Source organism: Danio rerio, chromosome 10, assembly GCF_052040795.2.
Source record: "Danio rerio strain M-AB ecotype USA chromosome 10, GRCz13ab, whole genome shotgun sequence".
Taxonomy (NCBI): domain Eukaryota; kingdom Metazoa; phylum Chordata; class Actinopteri; order Cypriniformes; family Danionidae; genus Danio; species Danio rerio.
In genome coordinates this window covers 28,504,450-28,524,449 of record NC_141030.1, presented here as the reverse complement: position 1 = coordinate 28,524,449, position 20,000 = coordinate 28,504,450, and the positions used below count along the sequence as shown (strand labels likewise).

The window sequence follows — 20,000 nt, the reverse complement described above, 5'->3', positions numbered from 1 at the left end:
TAATGACTGCTTTTATTCTTGCTGAAATGAAACAAATAAGACTTTCTCCAGAATTAATGCCTAGAGAAATTGCGCTACAGAAAAAACACTGCAGGTCATGTGACTTAACCAAAGCACGTCATTGGCTACTCTCAGGTGTTTTCTTTCCAACAACAAAAATATATATAATGTTGGTCTTTAATAAACAGTGGCAGGGAAATGAACATAAGTACCGTGTTGCCATATGGTGACACTGTGCAGTAGAGGGTTAATGTTTGCACGTTTAGCTAAACCTTTTCATCATCACACTACAGGCCCCGCCCACACCTGCGTTTCCATTTAGGCTGTTATTAATGGCTGCCGCCTGTCTGCACTTGACGTGTGAACATCGAACAAATTAACCATAACTTAACTACTGTTCTTGGCTACATTAGATACAGTTTACAGATATCTTTTTATATCATTTATTTTGACAAGGTTGAGAAAGGATGAAGAATGAAAGAAAAGGATGTTTGCTTTGTGCATCGATAAAGGTGTTTCCCTTACAACTAATCAAACCGTGAGTTTACAATTCCATTACTCTTTGTTTACAAAGGTTTTTTTAGTCTATTGATAATGATTAAAACCCTGTTAAAACAATCAACATATTACATAAAATACACACACTACCAGTACTAAAACTTGGAAACATGTTTTGAAAATATCATGAGTTGATTAGCACGACACGTTTCTTGCTGTCATCAGTGATAAAACATTTGGTCTTTTACATTTTTTTTTCTATAAATACTGTAAGAATATAGTATATTTATTTATTATTTGTTTAATCAGTAATATAAGAAATACTGTGTTACAAAAGGTTCTATTTCAAACAAATGCTGTTCTTTTGATTTTCTAATTCACCAATTTCTCATTAAAAGTATAACAGAATGTAAACAGTAACATTTTCACATATATATAAAAAAAAAAAATTCTTAAAATAATCATGAGAATAGTGCTTTTCATGTATTTCTGATCAAATAAACGCTGACTTGCTGAGCAGAAGACTCTTCTGTTAAAACATAAAGAGAAAAAATTGTCATTTTCCTGTTAAATGTTAAATGGGTTCTTGGGTTATAGCCAGGGCTGGACTGGGACAAAAAATCGGCCCTGGCATTTTTGGACAGAGCGGCCCACTACATCAATCAAAATGCTTCCCATCTGTGCACGCCCTTGAATAACTTACCAACTGCTATTCTGTAAAAGTCCATCTTGTGTGTGCGTGTTTTGAGGGAGCCTATATTAAATAATGAACTTATCAAAAACTGCCTGCTGATGCACACAGTAAAATAAAGTTAAATAATAAAAGCAATGTGTCAGAGACCCTTAAAAAACGTTTAACTCAACAATGAAACATCAAACATAGCTTAAAGATTGTACATAGTCAATCTAATTAACTTTAACAAATTAAAAATGCAACAAATATTTGTTTGGGGCTGAACTACAAAAATAAATGTAAAAATTTTTTTTTAGTTTTGCTTAAGTTGCATACTAGTTTGGTCATGTATAAATATCATTTTAAATATTATTTTAACTATAAGATTACATCATGCTGACGATCAAAAACAAAATGTCATGATATCTCAGGTGATTGTCTTCTGACCGAGTGCATTTTAAAATACATGAATGACACCCATCATAGAGTTCGAGAAGCTTAAATTCTTTATCATTTGTAAAATAAAGACTTGCGAGTTAAGGAAACAGCATAGGAGGAAGTTGCCGCGGGCCTTGGTGCAGATGAAAAGTTTTTTTTTTTAAAGTATATTTATACAGACAAATAGGTAACTAGATAGAATAGACAGGAATATATTGATCTGTGCTCCGCTGTGCGCTGGAGACGCAAAAGGCAAATGCCTGCTCGCCGTTTCTGCTCTCTGGCGCGCATGGGGTGAGAAACAGGCATGACTCTTCACTATTTTAATACACACATTGCAAGCTTACACAGAACGCAAAATAGAAGTTTGTGATTTGGTCAGCCCAATGTCAATAAAGCAAAGAACCAATAGGCCGCAGATTATGTCACATGGGCCGGTCTGTACAGAAAAGAATCATCTGCTCAGTGTTTTATGGGCTGATCAGATCATAAGAAGATGATCAGCGCGGCCCAAAAAGTACGTCGGCCCACCGGGAAACTGCTTGGTCTGCCAGTTAGCCAGTCTGTCCCTGGTTATAGCTGTCTGTATTCTTCATGTCCTTGTCTAGAAAATGGAGTGTTTCCAACTCTTTGGCACACCAGCTTAAGGGTGTTTTTGTTGTTTCAGTATTACAACATGGCTGTGCTGTTTGCTTGTCCAGATACTTTGGCCCATAAGCAGTAAGTTCTTAAACTTTCTTTTTTCCTTTTCTCTGTTCTCACGCACATACACAAATACAGACGCAGTCAGGCATAACAGCAGACTCTGCAATATTCCTGCTGTATTTCAGAGCAGTAGGGAATGGAGCAGGGCCAGAGTGTTCAGTGCGGACCCAGAGAGTGCTGTAGGCTCATCAGATAAGATCGGCCTAAACTAGCAGGGCAGTGTTCTCGACGTCATTGGCATCACAAAACCAGCTTCCCCCCAAAATAGCCCAACACGTCCGAGTACTTGTTTCTGAGGCCTATAAAAACAGACAGCAGAAAACAGGAGCGGGGGAGAGAGTAGGGCAGTGCACGGGACAGTCCGAGAAATCAACTGTCCAAAAAAATCACCATCTCCTTTAAGTTCTGTCTTTACCCCTTTTCATTTCCCCCCTCAGATGTCTCCTACCATCCATGTCTTTTTTTTTAGTAATTGCACACAGTGTGTGAACTGTTTTGACAGATATGGCCCTTTTCGCTATAATGGTTTTTCCATTTATGCATTTTCTATGGATTAATCGCAAATCCTCTTCCAAACACACACATCAGCAGATTTTAGACTTTACCTCTTATGACACTCACAAATTTCTTCTCCACCCAGACCTCAATTGAGTTGCCATTTATGAAAAGAATATATATGTCTGTAGACAGCATATAATCCACTGTCATTACAGTTGAGCTGTATTTTAACAAATGCCAGAGGGGACGCTTATAATTTGCAGCAACAAATGGAGAAAGTCTCTTCCTTTTGAAGATGATTGTCTGAAGGATCCTATTCTGTTTTTTTGAGATCTCTCTCACTCTCTCTGCAGTCTTATAGACACCGAGGTTGAAAGAAAATCTTTCAAAATTAGCAATTAGTGGAGTTCACATCAGGGTTACCTTTGCCCACCTTGTGCTTTGTCCGTTAAAAGCTAAAATATTCTCTGACATACCCAGTGATTTCAAAACAGTCTTGTCATTTCCATTGCGTTGTTGTTACATACACACTTTCTTATTCTTATCTCCAAATCTGTTGTCCGGCTTCTAGAAGGGAGTTTTATCATCATGTACTGTTGTGGTTATTTTTAATGTCATTCTTCTGAAAATCTTGTTATTACAGTCATTCAATCAGTCTGACTCAATCTAGGCAGTGTAAAGCTCTAAAACAAGAGATTACAGGAACTGTCATGCAAGCAAGAAGATTAAGGTTACTGACGAAAAAAGTGATATCTAGTCAAACTTCTCTGTGGAAAAGTTGAGATATTGTTATATAATCATCACTGCCAAAGGCATCATCACAATCTAGTCCACGCAGACATTCATCCATGGAATAATTCTGCTAATCCATTTTCTATGGCAGTGTAGTAGACATATGTCCACTTATAGGATTTATGCTTAAATGTAGCCTAAACTGTCCTCATTTTAACTTAAAGCATTTTTTCCCTGTATTGAAGCTCATTGAAAAATTTATGTATACTACCATGAATTACGATTTAGTTTATTTTGACTAGGGCTGTATTTATATGATTTATGTTTTTTTTTAAAAAAACCTTTTCCTACTCAGAATTTTTGTCCTGTTTCTAGTTCAAATATCTACATTTCAAAGTGAAAACAATATTATTTCACTCTCCCCACTGGCAGATATTTTTGCTTGTTTTAAAGGGTAACAAAACACAAAAACACATTTTTTTTTAGCTGTTGATAGTCGTATGTGTCCCACACTTCTAAAAACACTATTAGGACACATACATTTCACTAAAAAGTGAAAATTGGTTGTTTTTGCATTATTTCGAGCAAATTCTTACTTCCGGTTTGAAGCAAATTTTTGAAGCTGCATCACGACTATCAGGTACTTATGTGTACTTCAGCGTGTAGACTGGACGTCTGCACCTGGGAGTTCCTTATGACGTCTCTGAGTGTGTTGCATTCATTCATGAGTAAGAATTGGTTCAAACGAATCAGCACGCTCTTATGTATGTGGTGCAACTTCATTTATATTCATGATAGCTTCCAAGACTGTTTTTACCAGTTACATTGTTCAGATGGCAGAGAGACGCCGCGTTGTGTTGCCAAGCTGAGAGAACAAGAATTGTTTGGAGATACGGGTTGTCAGTGTTGCGTTTATAATTTGCTGCAGTGAAGGTTTTGTTTTCATTTTCCCTCTATGAGAGCACAGCTGGACTCGCGTGTGGATTACAGTGCATGCGACGCGCCAAAGAAATACGTGACTAAGGAACATTGTTTACCCGAGAGCTTTTGTCATCTGGAAATGGTGAAATCCATATTTGCTGCTCGTCTCCTTTTAATAAAGATGCAGATACAGTTTGTGTTGATTGTCCTGTATCTACAGATTTGGTCAGTGAGCAACCAGTGGTCTTTGTTTGTTTATTCAGAGGCAAAATTAGTTTGTATTGTCAGCAGTACTACTTTAGTGTTTAAAGACGGACCTTAGTCAAATGATTTCTAAGTTAATAAAGTTTAGCATACATTAACATCACTACAATATTATGAACTGAAAAATCAGCTGCAAATGCTGCTCTCTGAGTGTAAACGTGTAAGCACCACAACTAGGGTTGTAACGGTATGAATTTTTCACGGTATGATAATCGTCTAAAACAATACCACGGTTTGACGGTTTCGCGGTATACGGTATGTTACAAATGTTACAAAATAATAGAACAGTGAAGCAAATTTGACTTTTTCCAAATAATATATTTTTTAGTTACTATAAACAACACCACTTACAATGAACAAATAAAAAAATAAGAAAATAATAAATAATGTGTCAAAGTCCAAATAAAGTCCAAATAAACATGGTGCAAATCCTCAGTAAAAAATAGATATAAATATTTACTATACTATAAATAGTTACATAACGAAACTAGATTCAATATGGAACATCCTTAGGTTTTATGTGCCAGCATGGATATGGTTGTCTATCGATATGGATTTGGATATGGTTGTCTGCAATGCAGACAAACAGCTGCACCTTCATTTGTGTCTTTTGAAAACAGCAAGAGCAGCAGTTCGTCTTTGCTGTGTCACTGTTTTGTCATGTTTCTGTGCTGCTGTGCATGCAAAAGTACTTAGTATGAGAATTATTTCATGCAAAACTTTTTTTTTGCGTTTTATTTAGCCGCGCATAAATGTATGCCGCGCATAAATGTATCTCTCATTCCGTGTTGTTCAAAAAGCTTGGTCCACAAACAAAAGCGAAACCTATGCTTATTGGTTGTGATATAGCGAGTTTGAACCAATCTGGGCATGGAGGAGGGACAATGCATCAATGTATCATGTCTGATTTGTCCGGAGACACAGTGACGAGCGTTTCTTTGTCAAATCAGCGTTGTCAAATGTTGATGACGTAACCGCACTGATTCCGGAGCCTCTGAATGTTATGTGATACATCACTGGAAAGCTGAGACTCTCTTCTTTATGCCAATCTTTGAATTGTATGAATCGGATCAGCGGATCAAAAGTTATTAAACATTTAAGAGCAATACTTATTTTTAGCCGCGGGCGGCTGTCTCGGTCTTTAAGGGTTAAAACCGTTGATATGCAATTGTTCATGGTATGATAATCGTGCACGTTCAAATCGTGGTAAACCGTCATACCGGTATATTGTTACAACCCTAACCACAACCAAACTTACTGTCATATACGATTTTCGCCGCATTTTGTGACGGGAATAACACACGCAGCTTTCTGACACTGCCTACCGAATGCATCTAAGTTTCCGGGAAATACAGAGTTTTTTTTCTCTCATTCACCGTGCGGTAACAAACATTGCATGAAAGATAAACGCTTCCAGCAATTCCTCGAATCAATTATCTCATTTGTCACGAGGGGCATGAATGAAATTCCTGAATAAAAGTTAAACTGCAGTTAAAGTCCACCATTTAATAATTTGTCAAATAATTTGATTACTGAATGTCCATGTAAACACAGTCACTGTCTTTCTCCTCTGCGTCTGTGTTTCTTTTGCCTTAGGGAAAATCACCGAGTGCCCAAACCGACACTCCCATTTTTATGCAAATTTTTGAGGACCAATTTTTCCCTCCTCCGACACTCCCCCCTAAACAGAGCTGGACACGCCCACTTTTCTGACTTTTTCCAAAGTAGAGGTGTGAAAAAACCCTGCTGAAACAAGAGGGTTTCATGGCCCTTTAAAGGGGTGGTCCAGAATGTAATTTTTAAGCTTGGTTGTGTTTATAAGATGCAAAGAATGCGTGCTCATGTTTCACTTGAAGGAAATCTAGTTATTTTTCCATATATCTCACTTTGATTATATACAGCTACTAACATGAAAATGACTGATATATTTCCTAGTTCCTCTGAAAGACCCGCCCTTAAGTGACTCTGATTGGTCATCATCATAATATGCTGCGATTCGCGGATCGGCTCCATGTCACGCCGGTACAAGCACAAGCTGTTTTGTTAAATCATGCTTGTTATGTATTTTATAATTCTCTGCAACAAATTAATATTGAACTGTAAGCACTGTCTTTGTGTTGTGTTCTTTGGAAGCCCAAATACAGAAACAGAATAAGCTCTGTGGAAACGGCAGTGTTTGAACCCATTTTCAGCTTCATCTCTGCTGTAACGTTACAGCGCCTCTGGCCACGGCCCTTAGCTGCGCAGTGTGTGTGCGCAGTAAACAAACCTTTGTGATCTCACATGGGGCAGAAGTATTTTTTGTAGTGCCCTAAATTCGTTCATTGTAGACTTTGCTAAGCTAACTCTGTAAAAATCAAGGTCTCCCTTTGCATTGAACTTGAGCATTTTACATTCAAAGATGTTGTTTATGTTCACACAACTACATTACACATCAACTAAAGTTTGAAATATGATATCATAGTGGACCACCCCTTTAACGAAAAACTTTTTACTTCTTTCTACTGACGGTGGAAACTAATCAATATTTTTCCTTTCCATTTTATTTATTTATTTATTTATTTATTTTTTAAGTTTACTCTTTATTTTTAGATTTTTTTTTACATTTTTTTGGATTGGAAACGAGACAAAACAAAGTTAGAAAACCATTTATTTCTATTGTGATTTCTATCCCTGGAGACTGTTGGTCTCCCTAAAAGTAGTCAAATAACACTATTTAAACTATCTTGTGAAAATGTATTCATATCGAAATATTTAGTGCAGAAAAAGAAAGTACTGCAATATCAGATTTTCCAATATCGTGCAGCGCTATTTTTGGCTACATTTCGAATTGTATTTAGGTTTTGGCACTTTAGGGACCCAATACAGACTTCTTAATGTGACATAAATAGCATTGTTTTCAAAACACAAAATATTTTTTTTAGCAAGTTGAGAAATTTAAATTCATTTGTTTGGAAGTTTAGTGATTGTTTAAAGAATTTTTGTTTGTGGCATGACTGTATGAATAATGCCTCGGTCAGATCACACGATTTTTATTGCCAATTACAAAAGTTACTATGTCAGATTATGCGTTATTTATTAATTTTTTAAATTTTATTTATTTATTTATTTGTTTATTTATCTATTTATTTTTCATGATAAAATCTTAACTTGTCGTGGGTAACAAATGTGCCAGACCGCACGTTCCTTCACGATCAGTCATCCGACATCTGACAGACATTTTTTCTCAGAGCGAAACAAATCATCCACCTATATAGTTGATTACTGGAAGGGCAAAAAATATATTTTTAATACAAATTTCATTCATTCATTTTCTTTTCGTCTTTATTAACTTGGTCACCACAGCGTAATAAATACATATTTCAAATACAAATTTCTAATACAAATTTCATTTGCTATAAATTTTTTAATTTTGATGTATGTTTTGTTGGTCAGTTTAGTTATCTCTAAACAAGAATAACGAATAACATTTAAGGTAATTCGCTTTAAAACAAGTTCACTATATGTGGCAAAACACAAGTTGCCGTGAGGTTGTGTTGCTTTTTTGATTAAAATAAAAGTCTTGCCTAAATATAATTAAAGCGAAATATTTACAATTTCAGAGAATTCTATATCAAACTGTTTGAATTATTAATGACAAATTTGAATAAGCACTGTACATCTCAAAAGTATGAACTTATTTTGTGAAGAAACAGTTCTTATACTTTTAAATGTGTAACAGCGTGATTATTTCGCCATTCCTTATTCCTCATTTCTTACATAAGTTCTTATTTTCTCATTCCTCATTACTTCTCTCTCCTTATTTATCCCTTATCCGGTTTCCTCTGCAGTCCAAAGACATGGGCTACAAGTGAATAGGGTAAGCTAAATTGTCCGTATAGTGCATGTGTGTCCTGGTCCTCCAGGTTGGGAGTTTAGGGGTTGGGCTAATAACACACCTTGTAAAAAAAAAAAAAAAAAAAAAGGATGTTATGAAACACCAAAAGGGTGCGGCTAAATATCAACTTTGATATAAACTGCCCAGGGAGTAAGTAAGTAAGTATTAGAATTTCAGCAGCAGGTTAATCTGATTCTAATGTGATCTTAATTTTAGTCTAAATCTGATCTAATTATGCATTCAGAAGTTAATAAGCAATAGAAAAGATAACATTATTGTTGCAGCCTAAATATAATGCATAAAATGTTGAATAAATCTATTCATTATTAAATAACAATCATTCAAACATCTCTAACAAAGCCTCTCCAGTTAACTGTCAATTTTGCACATCCACCATGTTTGTAGTTTAAAACTTTTTACCCATGTTTGTATTTCTAATCGAATTTACATCAATGTCCAATGTATTTTGCCTATTATTAAGTAACAAGTTACTAATATCAGGTTACTTTAGAATATTAATTTCAATGTACTGTGATTTGGGTCCTACTAGTTATATTTTCAAATACTTAGGATTGATAGTATGCAAATTGAGACGTGACTCAAATACGCAAATTCTTTGACAGGTTTTAGTATTATCAATTGCTACAGTATTTTAATATTATGTTTCCTATTCCTACAACTCTATATTAAAAGTAGAAGTAGAATAAAGAGTCCTCTAAAATTATCTGAAAATATTGCAGTGAATACTGTCTGTGATCTGACCTCATTTATCTCTTCAAAATAATAGGAAAAAAACACACCTCCGACACAGATGCTGTTACTGAAATGTGAGTTCAGCTGATGCAAGACAACAATCATCTATTGTCAGAGCACATTTAATTTCCAAAACATTTATTCTTAGTATTTAGCATGCATGAATGACACTACAAAGGCATTCTGAGCTTTGTCTTCTTTGTTTGAATAAGCATTAAGGCCACCTCAATGTCATGTGACAGAACAGGATGTCATCTAAATCAAATCAGTGCTTTATAATTCAATTTTATGGCGTGCATCGTATTTAATATGCAGTCATGGGTGCTCTGCTGTAACCTTCAAGCAAGCACTGTAGAGATTTTGTTTTAATATAATGGTTAAAGCAGTCAGTCAAGTTTACATTATTTTGTAAGTTGATTTCCACTTTAATGAAAATATAACAAACTCGATTAATTTGATCATTTTGAAGAAAATTGCATGTTTTACTACAGCTTTTAGACCTAAGGTGTATATATATATATATTTGTTTTTTTTCCCTTTTAATTACCAATCATTTAATGCGCTTTGGTCCTCCTGACTGTCTGGGTTTCAACCATGGTTTCAACAGGGTTGAAATGGAGGTGATGTAATGGAGGTGGTTGCTTTCAATTTTTTCTACGATAGCTGCTTACCTCTTTTTGCATTCAAACCAAACTAAGATTGGCGCGTTTTTTTTCCAAGCAACTACCTCCTGCTTTCTCTTGTGAAGCTAATAAAGAACTGAAACTGCACTTCATCAAAATTCCTCTGGTCCTGGCTCCATAATAGAGAACATTTCTATTTAGCCCAAAGTTAAAAAGGCCAACTTTACAGCAGAAAAAAAGGTGTTTACAGCCTGCTACATAGAACAATTTTGGTTCATATAACTAATATCACCCTTCATGACAACTATCAGGGGGTGATTTTTTTATTTTTTTATAATTCATCCATTTAGTTTATTTTAAGATATCAAGTCTGCATAATTAGGGGAAGACAACTTGAGTGACAGCTAGGTCTCGCTGGTCACCATCACGTCACCTCAGCTGATTGCGTCTGATTAGCTTCTGAACTCGGCATATACATCATATTTTTGTATTGTTTTAAGTGGCTTTACACAGTCATTTGCTATTTGGAATTATTTCTTACTATTATCAGATAATATGGCATGCTGTGTGCATTTAATTGTGCTCACACACTATTCACAAGGCCTCTATTTCCCAGGTTAGTGAAATTCACTTTTATAATATACCACATCTATAAATGTATTTGTTGTATTATTAAAGAGCCCATATTATACATGAAATAGGGTCATATCCTAGTTGTAAGGGTCTCCAACAACAGTCTAATATGCATGCAAGGTCAAAAAACACTTTCATGGTCTTATAATCTGCATTTATTTTTAGCTAATTATCCCAGCGACTCCTGTATGAATCGTCCAGTGATTCATTTGTTCCCAAACCCCTCCTTAGCGCGGAGCTAATCTGCGCTGATTGGACCGATGACAGTCTGTCGCGATTGGTCGACTGCCTTCAGTCAGAGAGGGAAATGACCAATAGCTAATCAGCAATTTAAAAAGTAATCACAGTTCATACACGCTCGATAGTGTAGACGTGGATTTTAGCTGCCACACTATGGCGAGTGGATAGTGCCACGGATAACCGAACGAAGGAGACAGTCGTGTACTCGCCATACCACACACAAACAAAAACACACACACACCTCCGGATGACAACGCTCCCGCTTCCGCCCGCACCCGCCAGGTTTTAGCCTGAGAACCCGCTCCGTTTTCTGCCCGCCGCGCCCGGTCCCGCTAGAGCGGAGAACACAACCAAAAATCACCCAGTATACAGTCCAGACAGCCAAGCTGTCTGTATAAACACACAGCACAAAGCACACAAAGCTCGTTCGTTCGTTCGCGCTCTCTCTCTCTCTCTCTCTCTCTCTCTCTCTCTCTCTCTCTCTCTCTCTCTCTCTCTCTCTCTCTCTCTCTCTCTCTCTCTCTCTCTCTCTCTCTCTCTCTCTCTCTCTCTCTCTCTCTCGCGCTCTCTCTCATACGCGCGCGTGCGCACTAACACACACACAAGCACCACGCAGACTCTCTCTTTCTAATTCGCATAGCAATATCCGTGATATTGCTAGACAGCCCGCTCCCGTCCCAAATTAAACCCGTTAACGACCGCTCCCGCGATTTATTCGGAAATTTATTCCCGCGGCTGTCCCCGCGCCAGATTTCTGCGGCGCGGGAATAAATTTCCGAATAAATCGCGGGAGCAGAACTCTAGCACGGAGCTCCATAAACAAACAGCACGCGTCGCGTTTTTAACGTGACTTTGCACGCGAAAAGATAATATATCCAGTTAACCTGATACAGTACACGCGGTTACAAGTAACAAATCGCAACTAAATACATTTGCAAGCTAGAGTAAACGAGGCAACAACTTTAACCGCACGTACTTACACTTGAGAAATGGAAGAAACCCATCCTGACGTCCATCAGTTACTCTTTACTGATCCTTCCTTTAACAAACTCAGATGAAGTATTCTTTGTAGCATGTAGCTTCCAGAAGTTTCCAACTGCTTGGTTATAATGCTGATGTTTCATCTTTGGGTAGAGACTCAATATAATGTCCATCTGCAGTGTGACTTCAATCGACCGGCATGTTTGTGTGCGTGTGTTTGTGGGTGTGCGTGTGTTTGTGGGTGTGTGTGTGTGTCTGGGTTTCTGCGTCAGAGGGCGGGGCCTCAGGTTTGAAATCTCCCGGGTTTGCGCGTGCACGTGAATAACTTGGTTTCGTTCGTACGTCATGGCGAAACACCTAATGAGTCGGTATCAAGGCGACTCGTTTGAAGCACTATGAGTCGACTCTTTTATAGATGAATCAACCGTTTTAAACACTGTATTCTTACAGATTTAAGCCTTAGCTGGATACTTCACTTCACTTAGAGCTGTGTTACACACTACATGGAGGGGAATTTTCAAAAACCCATAATATGGGCTCTTTAAGATAAAGCGCTGCACCAGCTTGAGAGAGTGGACCAAAGCGCATCAAATGAATGGTATTAAAAAAATAAAATCGAAAACCTATAAATATTTCAGTGTTTCCTCTAGGATTCTTTCCAGCTGTGGCAGCAGGCCTTTTTTTTTTACACAGATCTAGCAACTACATGTGGCGTTATTTCAATGACAAATGTTGGAGCCAGTGGTGTAGTAAACAAAAAGGTGGTGTACTATTACCCATCCAATCCAGAAATGACGAAAGACAATGTTTCTTTGATTCATTAGCTATATATATATATATATATATATATATATATATATATATATATATATATATATATATATATATATATATATATATATATATATATGTAACTATTCTTTCACCGAAGAAAAAAACTTAATGAAATGTAGGAGTGCTAAAGGGACACCCATGCTGTTTTTAATTTTACTTGAAAGTTTCAGTGAGACATCATTCAGTTGATTTGTTGTGATCTTCTCAGGAAATTTTCTCAAAGCTGCTTGGATCGTCAGGGGGCGGGGAATGGCGCAAATTAAACAAATGCACCAATTGCAACAAATTAGGATGCGAGTTAAAAAAGACATTTGGTAGACAGTTAAAGGAGACCCGAATACACATAAATTAGAGAAGTCTAATCACCAAAACAAGTGAGTATACCGAGGGTATACGCAATTATTGATCCTCAGAAGTGGTAATACCCAAACAGCTCGTGGAAAAAAGTAGGCATACTGAGTAAGTATACGTGCGTATAGCATGGACTACGCCACTGATTGGAGCGCAGTATTACAAGTCAAGATCCCATTTATGTAATAGCCTTCAAGCATGCAAATCCTTTACTTGCGTGCCGATTTCCTTTGCTCGTGCTCAAAACTTCTTGCACGCCCCCTCAAATTTACGGTGCTCAAGCGCAGATCTTGTACACTCTCAAATAAACGCTGCTGAAGTTCGATTGAGTGTGTTTATGTAACGAGCATGTCTCCAACATTTATTAGATTTGCTAAGAATATTTATGAATGTCTCCAATAGACCTACAGAGCGACATTAATGTGTTCTGAAGTAAAGTGAAATGGCTATACGTCGTGTTTGCTGGCCTCACGCATCAAGCACTTGTCATTCAGTCAGTCACCACGTACCCTTAAAGGGTTAAACAAATGACGCATGGCACTATTATGGTTACAGAAAAGTTTGCGCTGTTATAATTCACTTACCTTTTAATACGTTTTGGTGAGATTATCAACCGCTATAAAAAAAGAAAAAAAAAACATGACTGAATGTTTTGAATGAAAAGCTGTAATGTAGCCGTGGCGGGATCAGTTTTGACTTGGCTCCCCGCCATGGAAGAATGAATGCAGTGGAAACCATGTATTTTATATATTTATATTAGACACAACTTTAATGCTTGTATTTGCACCAGCTCTGCGATCCATGCACACAACTACACACCCCATGTTGTCAGACACATCAACATTCCGAGATGGCAGCGCCCTTGGGCTAAAAGCTATAGTAAAACATGCTCTTTTCTTTGAAATGGTCACATTAGTCAAGTTTGTTTAATATATTTTCATTAAAGTGGAAACCAATGTACAAAATAATGTAAACTTGACTGCTTCACTTGCACTTTAAGATAACAGACTAAGCATTTAAGTATCAATACTAGGGATGTAACGGTATTGTAAATACCGTCATACCGCAATATTAATTTTTTTCGATATTACCGAAGTCGCATGACTCGGTAAAACTATAGGTCTCCTGAGAAAATTTGCTCAGGCGAATGAAGCGAACGGGACGTAGCTGAAACTTCATTTCCCATCAGCCCCGGCGTGGCCATAATCCTTTGCGGTCTGTTGTCGCTACAGATCCAGTAATGCGGAAATGGAGTGTGCTGCTAGTAGCGGAGATGAAAAAAAGATGGAAATGATCGAACCTAAAGCGGGTGTTGTCGCCGAGCGCGTGCTGAATAGCGGTGCTGTCGCGCGCGTTCTGATCAGCTGTGTTGTGGCGCGCGTTCTGATCAGCTGTGTTGTGGCGCGCGTATTGTAAAGCGCCGAGGGGGGGTTGAGCGCGCATATTCAAGAGAGGTGTTGTCGCGCGCCTACTGAAGGGCTGGATTGGACGGAGGGTGTGTCGCGTCGGGGGGGCACTTTTGATCGTTTTGGAAGGGCATTTTCTATCCAAGACTAAAAAGGGCATGTGCACTGCACAGGTTGAGCCCTATGTGTGCACGTGCCTGCAAGTTGGGGAATACGACTAATAAAAGTCATGGGGACTGCAGAAACACAGCACACTGTTCAGATTGATTCAGACATTGACTTGTACCGCAAAGAGACCTCTATCTCACTCATGATTTGTCTTCTCAAGTGGGGGAAAGACAATGCACAATGTTACCCCACTGCTGTCAACCTGGGCCAAGTCATATCTCTCTTGTTCCAGAAACCTCAGTACCAAATGAGAGGGGTTTTTTTCTGTTGCAGGGGACATTGTAAATGCCCAGAGATACCAGCTTTTACCAGATTATAATTATATGATAATTTTCCTTTAAACCCATCTCTATCTAAGTGAGTGAGTGATTAAATGTTGAATGTGATGAGTTTTCAACAATACTAAATTGAAACTTTATTTTTTTACATGGTTTAATATTTTTTTGTTATTAAAATTGAAGTTAGTGTTTCAAAGCTTACAGATAGATGGCTAATTTGTATGTCATTGACACTTTTGGCACTTTTTTTGGAGTATTTTCAAAAGTTTTTTTTTTCCTGTAAATGATTCAATAAATACCGTACCGTGACATTCATACCGAGGTATTACCGAACCGTGAAATTCTGATACCGTTACATCCCTAATCAATACAATTCAACTAATTTATAAGTTATATTTAAGTCGACATTTATGGATTGCATCATGTTATTAAAGATAATGCTTTAAAACTCTAATTTGTGCACGTAGATAAAATACATTAAAATATTTTATTTATATTTTATGAAATAAATAGTTTATCTAAACATGCTGCTCCTATTAACACAATTGCCCACATTTAAATTCAAGCACTCTTGTTTTGGGTATACCAATAACAACAGAACAGTGCTCAGAGAATGAGGCAAAGTGAGGTGAGCTGATGAAAGTGTTTAGCATTTTCAGTGCCACTCTGACAGCAGTAATCTAAAAACACCTCTATTTTGCTTGCCATAGCGAGCAAAGTATTTTAATGGTGGGAGAGAGGATTGGCTGTACTGACACACCAATGATATAGTCACATAAAAGCCTACCTTTCAATATCGACTAAGTCTGAAGCAGTTATCCTTGGCTCAAAGGTATTTCAGTCCCAAAATCATCCATTTCTGCATGCAGGAGTTACTAACGCTACACTAACAGTTTATTCAGCCCAAGCATCAAACGCTTACAGTCTTTAGTGCAAAGCTGCAAAAACACTGTTTCAAGTTCGTCTAGATAAACTCCAAACACTCTGAATGTAGAGTTTGCTTAAAAGCAGACATTTTCCAGCGGGAGGTCGATGGGGATGGAGAAAACAAAATTTTGCATAGCTGTGCAAACCTAAAATCAAAAGACCTCTCCCTAGCTGCAAACAGGAGGGAATTTTTTTGCTCTGGCAAGAGTGTGTTGACTAATGACTAGGGTTGTGACGATGAGGAAATTTCCCCACCGGTTAATCGACATGTGACAACACCGGTACTGGTATCACTGTGGGAATGAGCGTTTCTTCTTTTCCTTATTTTTTTCTGCTTTTAAATAGCTTATAAATGCATGCGTATAATACTTTCACTTTCAGTTTTGCAGGAGTTGCCAATTCGGCGTCAATTATTTGAATGGACGAAAAGGAAACAAAAAAAACAACAACAAAAAAATCACTGTTATTAAACAAAACATAACTTTTATTAACATAACGAATAAAACACAACAATGCTACAGGCTGAAAAATCTGTGGAAGTTGGAACCATACAAATAACAACCATAAACGCCTATATTAACAGCTTAGTCCTTAAGAACAATCCGTTTATAAAATACATTATTAACGAATCTATAGGCTATTAAAGAATAAACCGAATATGAAATATGATCCTTGCATAATGATCACAACTAAACAAGCTGACACTCATTTTATATATAAACTATAAATAATAAAAAATAATAAAAATGTTAAGAATTGGAGCATTATTTACAAAAATGACTACAGGCTAAAAAGCGCCTCGTCAGAGCCAAACATCACCGCACATGTCTCAGTTTACAGCTTTTGTAAAGATCAGACAGCCTACAGATCACACAATCTCAATAAATAACATGTAAATGTATAAATATTTCGATAAGTATTGTTATTGAATATTTATAACTATATAATCTTGCTTTTTGGTTATTTTGATACAGCTTTGATCTCTCTTACAAGTGGCAGTTTACAGGCGCTGCATAAAGGCTGATTTATACTTATGTGTCAAATGCCGGCGTATGCCATGGCGCTGACGCATAGCCCTTCGCCGTGGCCGTCGGCGTCGCTGACGTGCACCTCTCAAAAATTGTAACTACACGTCGCAACGACGCGTAGCGCAAGCTCTGTGATTGGTCTGCTTGGTAGCGCTGACGAGTCTGGGTGGGACCGAGAGCTGCGCGAAAGAAACTCGAAGAAGCGCACAGAAGTATAAATGCACAGCTACGCGCGTTGCATGTGCCGTGGGTCACGCCGGTCACTTGACGCAGAAGTATAAACCAGGCTTAAGGGCGTCTTACACTGTCAGTGGCGGAATACACACAGCACTGGCAAGACGTTTTATTTTTATTTTTATTTGTTGCAGATTTGCGTGTTGTTCCTTTTTAAAAATACCTTTTATTTTTAAAATCTCTCAAGTTAATGTTGTCTATCGATTAACATAATCTCCCTCGGATTAGAGTTCGGTGCAAGTAAGACTATTGACCAACACCATCCTGTAAGTTTACTCACTGCATAGACTGTAGGTCTAAAGTGTGGTATGAATTACATGTTTTTAATGACAGCGAGACATGCTACGTTTAGTTTTTATTGTAAAATATACATTATAACCCAGTGCACAGTAAAATAATATGTTTTGAATGGCTTGTCTATTGACGACGTATATAGCCGTTAATTAAATAGGCTAAGCATTATTAATATTAAAACACATTAATACAAACTAGCCACTCTTTGATTTCTTTTTCGCTTGCGTATATTTTTATCAAATGAAAAATGCAATGAATTGTTTATTTTGGTTTTCATTTTATTAGAATATTAGACCTATAAATAATAGGCTACACAACTCCTACATATCTTTGGCTCCAATTGCGTATTTACAGATATCCTACCAATAGACTTTTTTGGCTCAAAGACATTTATGCCTGTTAATTTCAGTGGTGTATTTTGACAGATTTCACAAAGGCTTCAGCTATTCTACCTGTCAGCTGCACCAGCCTAAGTTTTGCAACTTGACTTGTGTTGTGGCTCGATGTCTGAATGAGAGAGCGAGAGAGATCAGACCTCAGATTAGATGTGTGGCCGCACGTCTTAGTTACTTTATTGAAATTTTTAATATTGGCTTATCTAAATGAACCTTTCATTCGATTAAAAGCCGAAATATTGCCAGACAGACAAAGCAACTTTCGGTTTTTGAAGAGAGCGGCCTCAGTTATAAAAGATAAGTGTACACACAGGATGCACTCTTGTCGGCCTATTTATTATTGATTTTTTTAACATTAAACACATAATCAAGTGGAAAAAAAACAGCTGAACTTAGGAAAAAGTGCTCACGTTGCCACAATGTTGTTTTCTCTGCAGTTGGATTGCTAAATTACTCGTTTTAATAAAAAAAATAAGATATTTATTATTAAACATTGTGAGATGATGGTCGCGTGATTTTTAATATGAGAGTATGTGTTGCGTATTTATTGTCATTGATCTATTCGTGACCCACCCATAGTTAAACATAAAGGTGTGTTGAAGGTGCGTGTATAAATTAGTTTCCTCTAGATACTGCCACCTTTGTCAGGCAAAGTTTGCAGATTGCCTCATTAACGTCTTCAGGTTCTCTTTTGCATTTGGTTTGAACCCAAAATATTGCCAAACAGGCGCTTTTGCATTGAGTTTTGACAATAAATCGTCCGCCATCCTCTTCCTGTAAATTCGACTCCTCTTTTCTCCTTACGTGATAAATGAAATATGACCCATTGTAGCTATGTTCAGATTTTAATTATAGAGCATGCTCCCGTCTTAAGTCAATTATTTATAATAATATTTTCTATTTAATTCAAATAAATGTTCAATAATAAAAAATAAAAAAAACGATACTTAAAAAAAAAAAAAAATGTGGGGACGGTGTCACGGTGGAAAAGTGATGTCACCGGTGTTGCGTCTTAAAACCGGTATCACCGTCAACACCGTCTATCGTGGCAAGCCTACTAATGACAGTTTAGCAGTATGTGAAATCCTGTAATGTAAAGACCTTGGGAGTTAGTCTTGATGTCCCCATTTAGGCTAAAGGGACATCATAGAGTTTTGCCTTCCAAACAGTGCCAGTCGGGCTGGCCAGAAACCCTGCTGCTCTCTCTGGAAGTCAAACTCTAGGCTGACATGTGACAGAGCCACTCAAATCACTCCCACCACATACTGAGAAAACATTAGCGATGACATGCTGTGACTTGGAAGAACGGTAGCAAAAAATGTTCTAACAGTAAAACTGATCTGAAGTTCCTGTCCATTTGAAAACTAGTGATGCTTGTAGTTTCTGAAATGGGTACAACCTGGTCCCATCACAATTCATACAACATCTGAAACCATCTGAAATAAGTATATGATGCAGTTTTTTTAGTGAACACTAACAGCTCCAAGGCATTCTTCTTCATGATATCTCCTCTGATCTTTTGCCTTTGGACTCTTCTGCTGTCAGAATTTCTTATATATCAGATCTACCCCATCAGACTTTAAGATGACAAATTGGAGCTCTCTGATGTTAGAAAATACATGAAAGTTTCACTTAGCCCTTTTCAAAGCTAAGGCTTTGAAACAAGAAGCAGTGAAAGAAATACAACCAGGTGCCTGTGTTGTAATGGTTCAAACCATCTTTAGTTCAGATCAAACAAAAGAACTCTCCTTGTTTTAACCTAGGGCTGTTTAACGTCCAAGCTCGTCTGTCTAGATGTTTTTTTTTTTTTTTTTTTTCTTAAAGTCCTTGTTTAACTGTTTCAGATGTATTTAAATGGGATTGGCAGTTTTAGAAGTACATCTATTAGAACAATGACAAAACTAACAGCATGGTCGAAGGTTAAATGCATCTTAGCCTTTTCTAGTGCTTCTGAAAAGAATTCTGCTATCATCCCATGCTCTTCAGTTATGTTTATTAGAGACCCAGTGCCGCACAAACTTGTTACGGCCAGATATTTACATATTTTACATTCTCATGGGCAGGATCTCGACATTCTGAAGTTAGTTAGAGGATGCAGGGTTAACTAATACTCAATTTGTCTGGTTGCCTACTGCTTACTCATACTGTAGTTTGGTTTATTTGTCACATACACTTTTACATACAGTGAAGTTAGCACTTTTGCCTCGCAGCAAAAACATCACTGGTTTTTAACCTTACTAGGCCAGTTG

At 37.3% G+C, this 20,000-nt stretch overlaps 1 protein-coding gene across 14 annotated transcripts in view; it reads left to right on the top strand.

Annotated features, from left to right (window-relative positions):
* Positions 1-291: 291 nt before the first annotated feature.
* The window catches only part of si:ch1073-15f19.2, a 78,057-nt gene continuing 58,348 nt past the window's right edge, over positions 292-20,000 (top strand). For 11 of the 14 annotated variants that reach the window (XM_087270621.1, XM_087270628.1, XM_087270631.1 and 8 more), the window contains exons 1-2: positions 292-538; positions 2,277-2,329. In XM_087270621.1, the coding sequence (XP_087126747.1) occupies positions 468-538; positions 2,277-2,329 (124 nt within the window). In that variant the 5' untranslated portion in view covers positions 292-467. The remainder of the gene's footprint in view (positions 539-2,276; positions 2,330-20,000) is intronic. The other 3 variants (XM_087270635.1, XM_087270626.1, XM_087270634.1) reach the window with 1 other exon arrangement.